At 39.2% G+C, this 14,701-nt stretch overlaps 1 protein-coding gene across 1 annotated transcript in view; it reads left to right on the top strand.

The window, feature by feature from the left end:
- The window catches only part of Svep1 (sushi, von Willebrand factor type A, EGF and pentraxin domain containing 1), a 148,364-nt gene that overhangs the window by 89,159 nt on the left and 44,504 nt on the right, over positions 1-14,701 (top strand). Inside the window, exons 24-32 of the mRNA XM_048338880.1 lie at positions 842-1,043; positions 3,027-3,184; positions 3,981-4,182; positions 6,432-6,607; positions 7,350-7,474; positions 8,434-8,557; positions 9,706-9,876; positions 11,321-11,494; positions 12,167-12,286. Of these exons, the coding sequence (XP_048194837.1) occupies positions 842-1,043; positions 3,027-3,184; positions 3,981-4,182; positions 6,432-6,607; positions 7,350-7,474; positions 8,434-8,557; positions 9,706-9,876; positions 11,321-11,494; positions 12,167-12,286 (1,452 nt within the window). The remainder of the gene's footprint in view (positions 1-841; positions 1,044-3,026; positions 3,185-3,980; positions 4,183-6,431; positions 6,608-7,349; positions 7,475-8,433; positions 8,558-9,705; positions 9,877-11,320; positions 11,495-12,166; positions 12,287-14,701) is intronic.

Raw genomic sequence — 14,701 nt, 5'->3', positions numbered from 1 at the left:
CATTTTTATGAGTATGTTGTAATACTGTTAAGAGAAAATCCTCATTTTGAGGGAATACACACTGAATCGGGTCTCCAATTCATTCTCAAACATCTCAGAAAAAAAAATAAGTTCATGCGTTATGGGTGTGTGTGTGTGTTAATACAACTTTTAAGCAAGAACTGAAGATAAATTGTATAAATAATATTTACAAATAGATCCATAATATATTTTGAAAATGGATATTACAAAGTGATGCAATATAATATGATTAAATACATATAGTTAATTGATAAGAAATCTACAAAATGAAATAGCCAGTGACAGAAAAAGACAAAGTCCTAAAATAAAGAAAACATTTTGGCTGGGCACTAGTGGCTCATGCCTATGATACTAGCTATTCAGGAGGCTGAGAGCTGAGGATCGCAGTTGAAAGACAGCCCAGGCAGGAAAGTCAGTGACAGACTCTTATCTCCAATTATGGCATAAAGTGGTAGAGCACTAGCCTTGAGCAAAAACAGCACAGGGACAACACCTGGGCTCTGAATTCAAGCCCCATGACCAACCCAAAACAAAAAATTTAAATGTGTTACATATCTTTTAAATTATTCCATTAAATGCCTACTGTTAATCTTAATTTCAGAAAGCAAATTTAAAAAATAGAAGATTATAAAAAGAGAAAACAGTGCTCTAAAATGACTGACGAAAGCCAGAGCTCATTACAAAGTGGATCCTAAACCAGTCTGATAGACCCATGGCTCTGTCACCTTGATTCTAATCCTTAGGAGCAACACCCTTTAAAGAAGGTGTTTTCCTAGGGAACTGATGAATTGGGCTCTTTCTCTTCCTTCCCCTTCCGCAGGCGTGCACTGTGAAGCAGAAATCAATGAGTGCCAATCAAACCCATGCTTAAATAATGCAGCCTGTGAAGATCAGGTTGGGGGATTCTTGTGTAAATGCCCACTTGGATTTTTGGGTACCCGGTGTGAGAAGAACATCAATGAGTGTCTTAGTCAGCCATGCCAAAATGGAGCCACTTGCAAGGATGGAGCCAATAGCTTCAGGTAAAATATCATGATAATCTGGACTTAGAGCTGCTTTTATTCTCTTGGATAGTGATTCATCTGGCCATATTTATGGAGTTTCACGGTGAGTCTCAATTAGGAATGATAGCTTTGATGGATAGATAAATCTAGGTTGGCAGTTGTTTACTTTCAACACTTCACATATATCATCCATGCCCTCCTTGCATGTAACGTTTCTGGTGAGGAGTCTGCTACTATTCTGATGCACTGTGTCCAGTATATATGACTTGACCCTTCTCCCTTACAGCTTTCAGGATTATTTCCTTTTTCTGAACACTTAATGTTTGAACTATTATGTATCTTGGGGGTGGTTCTTTTCTGGTCTGGTGTGTTTGATGTCCTAAAGGCTTCCTATGTGTGAATGACTGTTTTCATATCATGATTTGGGTATTTTTCTTCATTTACTCTCTGGAATTATTTTCCATTCCTTTAACTTTTATTTCTTTTCCTCTTCTGTAGCCATGATTCTTACATTTTGTCTCTTAATAGTGACCAAGAGGTTTTGTATGTCCCATTTTCTATTTTGTTTCTCTGATTGTTGGAGTGTTCTAATATAAGTATATGTCTTCAAATCATGATATCTTATTTTCAGTGATCCACTCTACTGGAGAGTCTGTCTACAGAGGTTTTGTTGTTTTGTTTTAATTTAACTTACTGAGTTTTTCATTCTTAGGATTTCAATTTCATTCTTTTTCAGGGTTTCTGTATTTTACTGAATTCCTTTTTAGTATTCATCTTTGTCTTCTGCACTTTGTTTCATAATACTGTTTGGCACCTTTCAGTTTCACCACACTTTGCAGGTATCTTATTCCTCTTCATTGGTTCTCACTGCTCATCCTGACTTTTGCTCTTCCAAATATAATCTCTCCTTCATTTCTCAGACTCTTCTTATTTGCAGTCTAACAACAACCAAAAGGCCTCCTCTCTACCATCTCCCTGTGTTGTCATCTTTATCAAGGCTACTCTCTCCTATCCACTCTTGCAGGAAGGTTCAGAAGCCAGCACTTCTGTGGTACAAAGGACAGACTGCTATTGCTTAGAAAATCTTAAGAAAAACTTTGCTCTTCAAGATCCTGATGGTTTAATACATTTTTCAGAGGTTTTAAAAACAAATGTGATTGTACCATGACTTATTTTTCCATTGTCCTTTACATAGATATTTATGAAGGCAGCTGTGAGCATTTATACATCTTCTGCAACATTTCCTAGATTAGATAGCCAGAATGGACATATGGGGGTCTAGAAATGCAAAGTCTAAACCTATCTTGCCACATTGTAGTTCTACTTACTATCCGAGATTATTTTCATTTCATGACACCCTCGTTTAACATTTGGTGCTATCAGATATATTTTCCATTCTAGTGGGTTTGAGTCATTCACTGCAAATCACAGAGACTGCCACCCAAATTGAGGACAAGATTCGAAATCCACTCCACCACTTAGCAACAATAAGACTTCAATAGTTATTTAACTTCTTTAGCCACATTTAACTTACTATAAAAATAGAAATAATGAGAGTATTAACTCAATGCTATACATGTTAATTTTCACATAGAAAGCCTTTTTAAAAAATAATTACTTATTTATTGTCAAAGTGATGTACAGAGGGGTTACAGTTTATATAAAGCCTTTAGAATGCTATTGAACTTGTTCATTACTTTTTCCCAAGAACTTCAATAGAGAACATATAAATAACTAATATTTCACCTGAACCAGAACTACTTTCCACTTTACTTTGCTACTGGGTTTCAAATACATGTTGACTTAGGTTTAATGTTGATTTGTGTTTAATCAGATGAACTAGAAAGAAGTAATAGTTAAGACACTGTTCATGTGGACTGTTCACTGGAACACATGTTTGAGCCTGTCAGTTTTCAAAGACTGAGTTATTACAAGTGGGAGATTTTCTTTAAGGCCTTCTTGCAACTGTTCCGATTGTTTACACACTTTGTTTTCTTTTAGGTGCCAGTGTGCAGCAGGCTTCACAGGGCCACACTGTGAACTGAACATCAATGAATGTCAGTCTAATCCATGTAGAAATCAAGCCACCTGCGTGGATAAACTGAACTCGTACAGTTGTAAATGCCCGCCAGGATTTTCAGGCAGCAGGTGTGAGACAGGTACATATGAACTAAATGTTACTGTGACCAATATTAAGATTCATAGTATAATAAATATCAGGTTATTTCCCCCTGTTCCATATGCTTTTACATACCCAAAGTTATGTTATGCACATTGGACTTGAACCTTCCCAGCCAGCCAGTATGGTTGGCACTAGGCTTAAAAATATAAGGAGGAAATGGAAAAAAAATTGAATTTAGCAGAATTTCTTCCTGTTTAGAAAAAGGCACTAATAAACCACTTGACTTAGGAGGTGGGATCCAAGATTATGTTTGAGAATAAAGAGATCAATGCTGAGCTGCTTTATCAGGGAACAGAACCTTTTAGTTGAAGGACTTTTGTCTTATGGAGTAGGTTTTGCAGATTTGGGTCAGAGCTGAATTGTTCATGAACTACATAAAATCTTACACCCTTAGGTTACCCTTCACTCACCTTCTGCTCTCTCCTGCAACATCAGTCTTTTTCTCTCCACTGAGTCCTCCTTTTTCAGTATACAAACTTGCTTTACTGTCTCTCTGTTTTTGTAGCACCCCAATCCTATCTCTCCTACTCACTCCTCTCTGTTTCTCTTCTTCTTTCCTCACTGTTTTTCCTAGGTACTTATTGGTTATTTTATTTAAAATAACATGATGTACCTTTCATAAATAATCTATATTTGATTTGAACATTGGTTCTCAGTCATATTTGCTGAAAATTAGCTTATTTGAGAGTAATTCTGCTCATATGCAGTTCACTGTGGAAAATTGGAACTGTCTCACCAATGTTACCTTCTGAACCCTTTCTTATTTGTTCCAGAACAGTCTACAGCTTTTAATATGGATTTTGAAGTTTCTGGAATCTATGAGTATGTGATACTAGATGGTGTGCTCCCTGCTCTGCACGAGGTAACCTGGGCCTTCTGGATGAAGTCCTCTGACTCCATCAACTATGGTACACCCATCTCCTATGCAATTGAGGATAACAATGCCAATACCTTCCTCCTGACTGATTATAATGGGTAAGCACAAGTGCTGGAATGGATGTGCCAAGGACCTCATCCCTTGACCAAGCTAGAACCTCACTGTGTGGCATTGGGGGTTGGGAGCACAGAGAGTCAAGTTGAGTATGAGGACAGCAGGATCATAATAACCAACGAGAGTATCTGGACGTGTTCTATTACAAAGGCCAGGTTCTAGTGATAACACATTGTGTTTTGCTACTAAGCAGTCAGGTGTTATGTCATAATTACCTGAGAAATCATGCCTTTTTGCGACCTAAACAAACTCTCAGGAAGACTAAATGATTTGTCCCAAAGTTCACATCCTGGGGAGGGCAGCACTAACTCTCAGATCTAGACTCTTAAGGCCAATGCAGGATCTGTCATGACAAATAAATGGACGAAGTAGGATCCAGTACACAGGTGCAGTGGCAAGATGACACCTCCTCTTCCTGTAGCACGAATTCATCCCAACCCCAGGGCCTCCTCCCTCAGCACTGTCAATAAAGTCACTTCAGTAATAATCCAGCTTTTGTTAAACTATCACAGACTGGGCAAGACTTCCATCTTTAGTCCACAGTTCTTGCTCCTGACTGTCTGCTGGCTCAGCCTTAGCCCTCCCTTAAGATCGCTGCTCTTTTCCTTTGAGCCCATGCCTGTGATCCAGATAGACTTTGCATTGGCCCATGTGGCCTTTTCCTCTCAGGTTTACCAACACCATTGGTCTGATGAGCAGGTTGCAGGCTCCAGAAACCCACTGAGCCCTCTTTCTTCACCTGGAGCCAGAAGAGTCTCTCTATTCTGATGGAAGTCTCTCCATTCTTGAATGTTCTTCTTCTTAGTAGACTTGAGCTCTCATCAAAAAGAAAAAAATCTGTGAAGGGGCTATGAGGAATGCTTCAAGGGTAAGAGAACCTACCTAGGAAGCATCAGGTTCAAACTCCAATACCTTAAAAAAAAAAAAAAGCTCAAGAAGTTTGCAAAACCCTTTGCTTAAAGCAAACCATACTTGCAAACAGAACCTATTGCCTGGGTGAATAGAGACAGGAAACGGAGAACCTGAAGGAAGGAAATGGAGGAAATGTCACTTCTTTATAGATTTTCAAATAGAGATGTATTCAATGCATTTATATCTTCAATAGCAATGTTCCATTTTTTTCTCCACTTCTGAAGTTGTTGTTTTGTTTTGTCTTTTGGTTTAAGCTATTTACTCTCCTTTTCATTACCCTAAGTAATCATGGAAAATCTGTCCCACTGAGCATTCTGGTTTAGTTCCAGCAATTCTTTTATTTTTGCATTGATGCACTTTGATTACTACATAACTGCCTTGGCAACCGTTTTAAATCAGTTAGCTAACCAAATGAAATACCATCAACTGAATAACCTATGAACTTCAGCAGTGTATTTCTCACAATACTGGAGGCTCACAAGTCCCAATCAAGGCAGTGGCAGAATTGGAGTCTGATGAAGGCTCAATTTCTTATTTATAGCTGACATGTTCTAGCTGTGTTGTCAGATGATGAGGCAGCAAAGAATTTCTTTGCGGCCTCTTTTATTTTAATTTTGGGGTATGGACGAGTGTGTGTGTGTGTGTGTGTGTGTGTGTGTGTGTGTGTGTGTGTGTGTATCCTCCTTCCTCAGTTTCTAAAGGGCTGGGATTAGGGGCATGCATCGTCATACCCAACTTTAGAACTCTTTTCTAAGGTCACTAATCCCATTCACAAGGGCCCAACCCTCATAACCCAATCACCTCCCAAAGACCTTACATCCTAATATGATTACATTGGTGATTAGGTCTAAATATGTGACTTTTGAAGAAACAAATATAGAGTCCACAGCAGCAACCATAAAACGACACTTAGTTTCTATGGGACATGTGAAGCTTGGTCTTGGTTTTAGAAAGCACATTCTAGTGGAAAGATAACAATCTCACATGTGTACAACTCTCACTCACTCTTGACTCTCTCCAAATTTGCCAGGTGGTATATATTTTTTTAATTGGACAATTTTCTTGACACATCTCTTGACTCACTCAGTGTCTGAAAACCATGAAATTTCCAATAAGCTTTGAATAAGTATAATTAATAAATCAACTTTGCTCCTGTGAAATATGGCCAAATGGAGATAATGACAAGTAGTGTACACAAAGAACTTCACCCACACAAAAAAAAAGAAAGAAAGAAAGAAAAAGAAGAGGATTGATATGCCCCCACCCAAAGAATTGCAACATACGACTCATGACTGTGTTCCTGGAACCTTTCTCTCCACAGCTGGGTTCTTTACGTGAATGGGAAGGAGAGGATCACAAACTGTCCCCCGGTGAATGATGGCAGTTGGCATCACATTGCAGTCACTTGGACAAGTTCTGGTGGAGCCTGGAAAGTCTATATTGATGGGAACTTATCTGACAGTGGCACTGGCCTCTCTGTTGGTACAGCTATACCTGGTATGTCTTTAGCCAAAGGAGTAACATTTTGCCAGGTTTCAGAGAAGACAGGGTTCAAATGAAAAAGTGTGATGACCTTGTTGTCCTTGGTTCCAGTTGTCTCTCTCACTTAGCATTCCTAGAGCATCCAGACTCTAAGCTATCAGATGCCTTTTTCTATGTGAGCTGTTTGGCTCTGTAAGAAATGTCTTTGGGGCCAGGCCCTGGTGGCTTGTATCTATAATCCTAGCTACTCAGGAAGCTGAGTGCTGAGAATCTCAGTTTGAAGCCAGCCTGGGCATAGAAGTCTGTGAGACTCTTATCTCCAATTAAAATAAACTACTTAGAAAAAGAACATTATAACCTAAGGAATATAGAAACTGAGGAGCAGTATTAGTAGCCCGTCATGAGTCTGATAAAAATAAGCAAGTTAGTTCTTACCTACTGTACTGGCTTAAAAATAGTGTATATTCTATTATATTATTATAATTTTATATCATATATAATATATGTGCATGTAGTATGTGTAAGTTTTATAGTTATATATTTATAAACCCAACATAATAGTTTAAACATTAACTGACTTTTAAGTTCTCAATAAAGTTAATTTAAATTTTTTTCTTATGGATAAGGCATGGAATAAATTTATAGCATAGCAGTTTGATGACTCTTGGCATATATTTATATTGGTTATTCTTATACCAAATTAATATTTGGGGAAATCACAGAGACCATCATGCCAGTTTTGCCTCTCTTTCTCTAGGTGGTGGTGCATTAGTTCTTGGGCAAGAACAAGACAAAAAGGGAGAGGGATTCAACCCAGCTGAGTCTTTTGTGGGCTCCATAAGCCAGCTCAACCTCTGGGACTATGTCCTGTCTCCACAGCAGGTCAATTCCATTTTCAGTGTATGACAGTAATGAGATGCAAAGGTATAAACCTAGTGAAAATGTCAACAGCCTAATGATGACGTATCTTATTGTAAGCTCTTAGTTATGGGAATTTATCACCAGTATCATTGGATTTTGTGGTCTAAGTTAGATGTTGCCTGCAATGATTTTCAATGATCATCCTTTTTTTAATTTCTTGGTAATACTATGACATATTACTGCAAAGAACTATTTTGAAAAATCTTGCTATTTCATAACTGGAAAGAATCACATAGAATAATAATTCAAATCTCAGACTAAGCTTGCAGAAATTTAGACCTTACACAAGATTATCTGTTGACAGCATAGATAAGTTAGTGATGAAAGCTAGTCTGTACTGAGTCGGCTCAGTTATGAATCCCAGTTCTACTGCAGACTTACTGGAATGATTCTGAATATGTTGCACCCACTGTTTAAGTTTCCATTTTCCTGTGTATAAAAGAAAACATCAGCTACATATCAGAGTTCTGACAGGATTGAGCAAAATACCAAATATATATTTGTGGTCTTATTTGACCCATGGCAAGGTTTCATAAATATTTGCTCATCATTGGAATGGCAAAATATCCCAACGGCAGTGATCGAAGACATCAAATAGAAGGCAGCCCCTCCATTTCCCAACTTCTTAGTAGACTGTAATGCTTTAGACAAGAAGCTCCAAGCATAGGATTTTTAAATTTTTTAGGTAACAATGAGTCTAAATGTGGGAGAAATAATTGGAGAAAAGAACAATAGGGGTGGGGGAAAGGAAGAGAATCTTTCAGGTTATCCCTAAAATTATACCATGGAAAAGTCTGCTTCTCTCTCCCACCATCCCCAAAAATCTATAGAAGTTTTTAGCCAAACTAACTTGTGATATAATAACTCCATCTCAGTGGAATAATTAAAGCTTATCCAAATATATGCTTTTAAACTTGCAGGTGAAATCACTAGCCACCTCCTGCTCAGAGGACCTTCGTAGAGGAAATGTGTTGGCCTGGCCTGATTTCTTGAGAGGAGTTGTAGGAAAAGTGAAGACGAATTCTAAAAGCATATTCTGTTCTGGTGAGAATTTTCATCCTCCATCAACTTCTCTATCACTTCACTATGCTCTAGGTTTCTAGGAAAAGGAAATGATAAGAATGCTCTACACAGCAAATCACAGACTTCTGTCAATCTATTCCTTAATTAGTGATTTATATTTAAACTTATGCCTATCCAAATATGTTTTTGATGTTGAAATGCATTCTGTATAGCAGGGTATAAATAATTCTGGGAGACAATTTGGTGAAAGTGAGAGGAAAATGATCATAGCTTAAATGTCCACCAGAGTTCTATATTCCTATTTGAGATGAGGTTTGTTACGGGGTTAGAAATGTTACGGGGTTCGAGGGAGGGGATTCCCCGTCCCTCCAAGAATCCACCACTCAGAGACAGTCTCAAGCAAAAAGACGGATTTATTGGGAAAGCATAAAGCGAACTGACTGGCCAGGGACACAGTGCAGATTTGGAAGCTGCCACCATGACCCCAAGCAGTCCTCAAATTGGGGTTTATAAAGGTAAAAACTTAGCACAGATGTAGGGGCTTGACCCAGGGGAACAGCAAACAAGTTAAGCAAGCGTGGCACAGATGTAGGAGGTTGACACAGGGGGTAGAGCAAATAACAGTTAAGCAAACCATTTACAGAAGCAGAATTTTGGGGTCAGGTGGAGTCAGCTCTATTCCTCCCAACATTTCCTACCATGTTTCCCTAATCAAGGTGGAGTCAGCTCTACAACAGTTGTTTTCTTGGTTCTTTATTTCCTAAAAACAGGTAAAATGGAGAAAAACATGGAATGTTTCCATTCACACATCAACTAGCCAGACTCTGAATGATCAAAATGCTCTCTAAAATTATAAAAAGTTTCTTAAAATGTCCTGAAATTCCTGACTTTGAATGCTTACAGAACTGTCTTATTAATATTTCCAAAATCCCATTTTCCTTTAGGAAAATCTTCAGCAGACTTTTTTCCCAAGAGGGAAAATAGTTTGTTGAATTCAAGGGATTGTTCTAGTAATTTTTCTTGCTAATGACTGACATATGTGATAACATGTTTTAATCTCATTGGAGCGGCTCTCCTGTGCTGACACAAAACAGAATTTGTACCCCTAAGTGGATGGCACTGTTCAATGTGTTGCTGACAAGCTTTACACCTGTGTTCTTTGACTTCAGATTGTCCATCTTTAGAAGGATCCGTACCTCACCTGAAAGCTGCATCAGGAGATTTAAAGCCAGGCTCCACTGTGCGTCTGTTCTGTGATCCGGGCTTCCAGCTGGCCGGGAACCCTGTGCAGTACTGTCTGAATCAGGGACAGTGGACTCAGCCTCTCCCTCACTGTGAACGTGAGCTGCCTTTGTTCAAGCCCCTTTGGTGATTCTTGAGAAACATTGAAGCCATAAGAACACTTTTTTTTTCCTTTTTTTACCAGTCCTGGGCCACAGACTCAGGGCCTGAGCACTGTCCCTGGCTTCTTTTTGCTCAAGGCTAGCACTCTGCCACTTGAGCCACAGCGTCACTTCTGGCTGTTTCCTATATATGTGGTGCTTGGGAATCGAACCCAGGGCTTCATGTATACGAGGCAAGCACTCTTGACACTAGGCCATATTCCCAGCCCCATAAGAACACTTTTTAAAATAGATTTTTATGAGCATGTACTAGTGGTACAAGGATTGTTTATAGTAAGCATTTCCATACATGCATGCAAAGAAGTACCTGATGAAACTTGACCTCTCCATCACCTACTGACTGCCTTCTTCAAACAATGTCAACAGATTTCATTGTTTTCATTGCATGCTTACAAAGTACTTCCACCATACTCACCCTGTCCATGGACCCTTCCAGCTCTTACTGATTCTTACTTCCCAACAGAGCCTGTGTCATTTTCCTATTCTTCATTTCAGGAACACTAGACAAAGGGTGAATATTTCATAGAAACAAACATAGCACGTATTTATCGAATCCTTCCCTTATGTAGACAGCTGTACCAGGCACCATGAGAAAGGTGGGTCAGGAAGATTGAAAGAGACCACCTGCAGATACGTCCAAGGTGGCATGAGGCACTAAGTGTGAGGGAAGGGCAGACTGAGCAGGCTGGAAGCCCAGAGGGAGTTGCCTGGTGGGCAAGTAAAAAGAGCTCAATGTCATTCACTTACTCAGCAATGTTTAAAGTGCCTGCTATGTGTCAGGCACTGATCTAAGAGCTGAAGATACAGCCTTTGGAGAAAAATGTGCTATTCTTATGGAGTTCACATTCTAGTCAGAGAAACAGCCAAGTTAACAAGCAAATAGGACTTATTTATTATTTATTTATAGGAATAATAAAAATTAAAATAGCAAAAATAAAACAAGTAAGGTAGACAAAGTAAATAGGTTGTAAGGAAACAAAACAACTATTCCAGATAAGGAATGGCACCCATTGCCAGCTATGTATTTATCAGTTTGTTTTTTGTCTACCTACCTCACTAGATAGTAAGTTCCAAAAGACAGGAATTTTATTTGTTCAACTACTGTAGCCCCAACACCTAAGACTGCACCTAATGGGTAATAGGATCTCCATACCTAGTTTCTCCAAGTATGAATCACAAACCTACTATGAGCACACATTGTGCTTCATTGCTGTACATGCCTGCCCCACTTCAAAAGCACCCTACAGCCAGTGTTTGCATGCAAAGAGAAACCCATGCCTTAGCAACTATCCTAGAACTCAGTTAATGCAGATAAGATATCCCTGGAGCCTGTTGTTCCTAAGATGTTCTTTTGTTTTGTTCTTTCTGGTTCCATTTGTAGCCATTCACTGTGGGGTGCCTCCCCCCTTGGAGAATGGCTTCTACTCAGCGGAGGACTTCCATGCTGGCAGCACAGTGACCTACCAGTGCAACACTGGCTACTACTTATTGGGTGATTCCAGGATGTTCTGTACAGACAATGGGAGCTGGAATGGCATTTCCCCACTGTGCCTCGGTGAGATGAATGTTTCTAATTGCTATGTGGGTTTATTCTAGCTTGGTGGGAGACAGCTGCCACACATTCCTGGAGTTCTCAAGGCATTCCTCGCTTCCCAGTAAGCTCTGGGCAAACTGTAATGACAAAGCAGCTGCCTGTCCTTAGAGGTGCCAGCAATGTTTTAAGTTTTTTATTAAGTCTACCTCAACCTCTGTTCTTCTATTTGTCTACCCACAAAGTAGGGAAGTGATAGCTTTTAGAAGTTGAGCAGATCCACAATGTGATAATGACCTTTGTATGTAAATTTTATTTTTTAAAAAAAGTTGAAGTTGCTGGGCATTACATGTTCATGCCTATAATCCTGGCTACTCAGAGGGCTGAGCGCTGAGGATCATGGTTAGAAGCCAGCCTGGGCAGGCAAGTGTCTATGAGTTTCGTAAAAGCAAAGAATGGAGCTGGGGTTCAAGACGTAAAGTATCAGCCTTGAATGAATATACTCAGGGACAGTGCCCAGGCACTGAGATCAAGCCCTAATACTGGCACAAATATACGTGTGTGTGTGTGTGTGTGTGTGTGTGTGTGTGTGTGTGTATTACCATAAGTGATATGGAGCAACTTAAAAGTAAAAACAAATGCTTGATCCATAAGAAAAAAAAGAACTCGAGCATCTGTAAGCTGTCTTCATTTCAGATGTGGATGAATGTGCAGTTGGATCGGACTGTGATGAGCATGCGTCCTGCCTGAATATAAATGGATCATATATATGCTCTTGCATCCCACCATACACAGGAGACGGCAAAACCTGTGCAGGTAACCTATGCACGCACAACTGCCAATTCCTATTTCAGTGTTTAATGCAGTTATATGTCTTAAAGATATGTTATTTTACAATAAGACAATAATTTCAAATTTGAAGAGCATGCAGAGGCAAAGAAGATAAACATCTTATACTAAACTAACTAAAAGTTGTCTTAGCATGGAGCTACCATATATCATCAGGATGTTGAAGAAATATCTACATAGTGCAGGTATAATAGATTGCACTTGGATTATTATTCATATAAGCAATAGTCTCGCCGTCACAGTCAGTTCCCTTCCTCTGTCTCAGTTGCACAAAGTTGGTAGCATACACAGGGAAGGATTCCAATGGTATAACTCCTCTGAACAACTAACTTACAGTTCAAAAACATGAATACCAGAAAGCTGGAACTTGTGGTGTCAGATGGATGAGGGTCAAGGGGAGAAGGAAAGACAAAGGGAGAAAGAAAAGGTGGGCAAATGCAGTCATAATAGTCAGTGTACATAGGAACTAGGAAAACTGAGGGTGTGGGTGGGGTTGAGAGAGATAGGGGAGAGTGATGGAAATGGTGACATTGATCAAGATGCACTTCATAAACTGACATGTTGACGCCCTTGTACAACTACTTAAAGATAATTCTTAAAAGATGGTTCAAAAGAATTGTACTCATCACCTGACTCACATAAACATAACCCCTCTGTATATCACCTCTACTATGACAATATAATATATATTTAAATGAATGAGTAAATAAAATGTCAACTAAGTGAATAAATATAATAATACCTTTAAAAAGACAAAAGAAGAAAATAGACCTCTTGCCTTACCTAGTCTGTGTTCTATAATTACTTCAATAATACTGACTTGCTTTCCAGACATTGGTATCTTTCCTCATTCATTGTAGAGTAACTACCAGAAAACACTAAGATAGAAAGTAAAGAGGAATATAAAGCACTGGATTAAATCATTTGGCTAACAAATCCCCAAAAGTGAAAGGCGGCAATCTGAGACACAGAAAAGACCCAGGAGTTACATATGATTTAGGAATCCTGTGTCATATTGTAAGAAGGAGGAGGGAAGGAAAGAGAAGGAGGAGGAGGAGTGGGAGGGAGGGAGGGAGAAGGGATTAAAAAAAAAGTAAGTCACAGGACAGAAACATAATCTAAGTCAATCTAGGAAATCTTATATATATAATACTATGTATTATATATAATATATACAGATATATGTACAGATATATCTGTACATATACATGTATATATATGTATAATATATCTATGTATAGATATAATATCTTATTCTTAGGCTGAAATTTTGTGTATTATTTGTGCACTATATAAGAAAACAATGCAAAACTTATCTGTGGGGGCTGGGGATATAGCCTAGTGGCAAGAGTGCCTGCCTCGGATACACGAGGCCCTAGGTTCGATTCCCCAGCACCACATATACAGAAAACGGCCAGAAGGGGCGCTGTGGCTCAAGTGGCAGAGTGCTAGCCTTGAGCGGGAAGAAGCCAGGGACAGTGCTCAGGCCCTGAGTCCAAGGCCCAGGACTGGCCAAAAAAAAAAAAAAAAACTTATCTGTGGAAATACCTGATTTAGATATATTTCTTCTCTTTAAAGGGTAAGTAAAATAAAGCAAATTTTGCAAAAATATTCCTATTCAAAGAGAGGGGGCCACTAAGGCTGGAGAGTCAGAGAATGACTCAAAAAATTGAGTATACTACAGGAACAAGAAGAAAATCTTAAGGGACTGCTTGAGACAAAGACATTTGATCATCTTTTTTATAAACAAAATCATAAGGGGGAAAGACTAAGATTAAAAGAGGACAGAAAAGCAAACCTTGCCAATTAACCACCAAGTTATCTCCAGTTAATCACTAAAAAGGCAGAAGTGGAGCTGGGGCTCAAGTGGTAGAGCACCAACTGTGAGTGACAAAGCTAAAGAATAGCATCCAGGCCCTGAATTCTAGCCCAAGCACTGGCACACACACACACACACACACACACACACACACACACACACACAGAGGTTGGGTGATATGGGAGGGCAAAGTTCTTACTGCCTTTTTGCCCAAATAAATCTTGTATTGACATTATTATTTAAATGCCTATTAAACCAGTCACTGGTGGCTCATGCCACTAATCCTAGCTACTCAGGAGGCTGAGATTTGAGAATCATGGTTCCAAGCCAGGCCAGGCAGGAAAGTCCATGAGACTCTTATCTCCAATTAACTACCAGAAAAAATGGAAGTGACACTGTGGCTCAAATTAGCAGAGCACTAGCTTTGAGTGAAAAAAAAAAAAAAAACCTCAGGGAAAGGGCCCAGCCCCTGAGTTCAAGCCCCACAACTGACAAAAAAACAACAACCCAAAACCACATTTTAAAAAACAATTAGCTATATGTCCCAGGTGCTCCTGGCCTGC

This window comes from Perognathus longimembris, chromosome 1 (genome assembly GCF_023159225.1).
Source record: "Perognathus longimembris pacificus isolate PPM17 chromosome 1, ASM2315922v1, whole genome shotgun sequence".
Classification (NCBI taxonomy): Eukaryota; Metazoa; Chordata; class Mammalia; order Rodentia; family Heteromyidae; genus Perognathus; species Perognathus longimembris.
The sequence above is the reverse complement of the archived record's forward strand: the minus strand, read 5'-3'. Positions and strand labels throughout refer to the sequence as shown.